Here is a 2827-nt window from a genome sequence, read left to right as displayed (position 1 = left end):
ACATGAACCATTTCCGTATAGACACGGGCATGTGCCCAGGAGCCCAGGTGCTGGATGGGGTGAGTCCTGGCAGGGAGATGAAGGTGAATGTGTCGCTTTCATGCTGTTAGGAGGCTTTATAATTCATACCTAACTTATGCTCTGGAGAAAAATAATGAACAGGGAAGGTAAAATTTGATATCACTAAAAACCTGAAACTATTAAGTAAGCAGAGGAGATATTGAGAAGGCAGAGTCTAAAGAGATCAAGTGAAAAACTACAGAAAGGCTGAGTAGGGTTGAAGGGATGAAGTTGGAGGTAGGGAGAGGGGGGCTCTCCAGGCACAGTGCTCCTCCAAATGTCACCTTCAGTTGGTGACATTTCAGAGGTCACTGGGCCTCACCCTCCCTGGTAATGAAGAGTTTTTTGTTGTTTGTGTTTCCCCAATCAGCATATTCTCCAGCTGCGTAGCCCATGGTAAACTTTATCCGGGAACTAACTGCTTGGCCTTTCTCAGCAGAGGAAGATCTGAGTGGCCATCTATCTTTGTCTTACAAAGCATCTGCCTCTTTAAAGTCTGGGTTTTGTTTGTTTGGTTTGGCTTTTTTTTTTTTTTTTTTTTGAGCTAGGGTTTCTAGGCAGCCCAGGCTGGCCTCAAACTCGTGGAGCTGGCAATGATCATGAACTCCTGATCCTCCTGGTCAGCCTTGCAAATGCTGGGATGACATGTGTGCACCACCACGCCTTGCTTACGGAGCTTAAACTGAGAACACTGTACCAAGCCGCATCCCCGCCCGCCTGTTTGCCGTTTTAAGGGAGACACTCATTCCCTTTATCCCGGTGCCACAAACCATGTCTGCCTATCTTCTCAAACGCATCGGGGGAAGATCAGATCATGGAGACAAGTACGAAAAGCCAGCGTAAGGGGAGTCGTTTGGGAACTCGGGGGTGGTCATGCCTTTGTGGATTTGGAGTAGGTGAGCCATGTATCATTGGGCTGGAGAAAAGGCCAAGGCATGGGTCTGCACTGGGAGAAAGAGACAAGGCTCTCTTTTAAAACCTGGACGGCTAGCCAAAATAATCCCCAACACGGTCATAACCTGAATCGTCCCGAATCCGTGGCAGTGTGAGGAATCCCTGCAGGCGGATGTGGGCACAGGTCAAGTGAGTGACGTGTCATGCCAGAAACAATCCTGGTTTCGCAGAAGGGGGAAAATGTCCGAAGGGCGATGCGCCTTGCCGAGTGAGCATCCCTGGTGGGCAGCAATGATGAAAGCAGAGTCCAGTCCCAAAGCTCGTTTCTCCATCTTTATTAAAGCTAGGTCCTCCTGCCCACGGCAGAGGGGGCTGGGCGGAAACGGCTGCGGACTAGGAGGGATGGGGACAGCACCCTCTCAGCCCACCCTGCCCTGGCTTGTTCTGAAGCTCATGTCCCAGAAGACAACGAAAGAGACAAAGAGATGGGGCAGAGAGGCTACTGCTGAGCAATCCGGACCCCGGTCTTGCTCCCACTCCACCTCACCTGGCCAGGCTAAGCCCTGCCCATCACCACCCAGGCTCTCCTCCCACCCATGGTCTGCCCACCCAGCACCTTGCAGCCTGCCCGGTAGCTCTTGGGCCCCAAGGGCGTGACTATACTACAAGAAAGGATCTAGGACTAAAAGGGATTGCGGGCGGAAAGCTCACGTCTCTCGCTTTGGCCCGTGATTCCTGGAGTGTGGGCGGAGCTTGTGTGAGCCGCACCTCAGACGCTGTCGGTCCAGGCTGGAGTTGGTTATCCTCCATGAGAGGGCCTTGCATAGTAAGGCGCTGTGGGCTCGGGTCCACAGAACTCCGTATGTGGAAAGCACTGAGCGAGCCTCCAGCCCCTCTGAGAGCCACGGACCCGCCGCTGGCAGAAACACCTGCCTCTGGTGTAGGTGGTTACAGAAGCAGAAGGCTTGCAGAGGATGTAGGGCCGTTACTAGAGGCGAGGGGAAGGCTCCCGGACCCCACCCCAGAGCTGTGAAAGGCTGGCGGAGCACCGGGCTCCGCAGGCACCTGCTCCGGGGCAGGGCTCTGCTGGGAAACTCAAGTCTGGGGACCACGTCTGCAGCAGCCTGCCCCGCGCACCCCAAAGGTGTCCGTGTGTGCCACTAGAGACCCAACTAGCTTAGAGGGGATGCCGACTCCGAAACCCACCTTGTGGCCAGTGCTCGACAGACCTGTTGTTTAGAGGGTTGGAGAAAGGATTTCCAAAGCATAAGGCTTCCAACCCCTGGGGCCTGGCTACCCGTATGGTGTCTTGCCTTTTCAAGCCTCCCCACACTCTTCAGGCCATGGAAGAGATGGAAATAAACACCCACAGCCGACAGAACAAAAGCTTTCCCTGCTCGAATCTCCATCCCCCCACAACCTATTGAGGCTGCTGCCTACCACGAACTAGGTTCTGAAAACTCACTGGACACGCTCAAGTGACCGGAAGACGGTTCCCGAATCTCCCAGAAGAACGGGAAGAGGCCACGCCCGCCAAGAAGCTCAGGTTCGCCATAGCTGGGCGGGCTCCACACCCGAATCCGCGAGGAGCTAACTGGCCTCGCCCGCCATCCCTGCAGCGCGGAGCCAGGGATGGGTCGGTCTCGATCAATGGCCCGCGGGCGCCCAAGCGAGAGCTGCAGCTCGGGGCGAGGGACCCGGGACACCCGACCCTCGGAATCCCCAGCCGCCGCGGAGCAGGGGCGCCGCGCGCTCCCCGGGCCTCACAGGACGCCGCCCTCGAAGGCGCCCGAGGGCCCGGCGGAGGCGGCGGGCTCGGAGCCGAAGCTGGTCCCGCCCGCGAACTCCAGCAGCGTCCCGGAGCCCGCGCCCG

At 56.9% G+C, this 2827-nt stretch overlaps 1 protein-coding gene across 1 annotated transcript in view; it reads right to left on the bottom strand.

Moving 5' to 3' along the window:
* Window positions 1-613: 613 nt before the first annotated feature.
* Znf316 (zinc finger protein 316) overlaps window positions 614-2827 on the bottom strand; it is a 15327-nt gene continuing 13113 nt past the window's right edge. Inside the window, exon 8 of the mRNA XM_055598539.1 lies at window positions 614-2826. Within this exon, the coding sequence (XP_055454514.1) occupies window positions 2718-2826 (109 nt within the window). The 3' untranslated portion in view covers window positions 614-2717. The remainder of the gene's footprint in view (window position 2827) is intronic.

Source organism: Psammomys obesus, unplaced genomic scaffold (assembly GCF_907164565.1).
Source record: "Psammomys obesus unplaced genomic scaffold, mPsaObe1.curated_primary_1811, whole genome shotgun sequence".
Lineage (NCBI taxonomy): Eukaryota > Metazoa > Chordata > Mammalia > Rodentia > Muridae > Psammomys > Psammomys obesus.
Note: the sequence above shows the minus strand (reverse complement) of the source record. Positions and strands in the feature narration are given on the sequence as shown.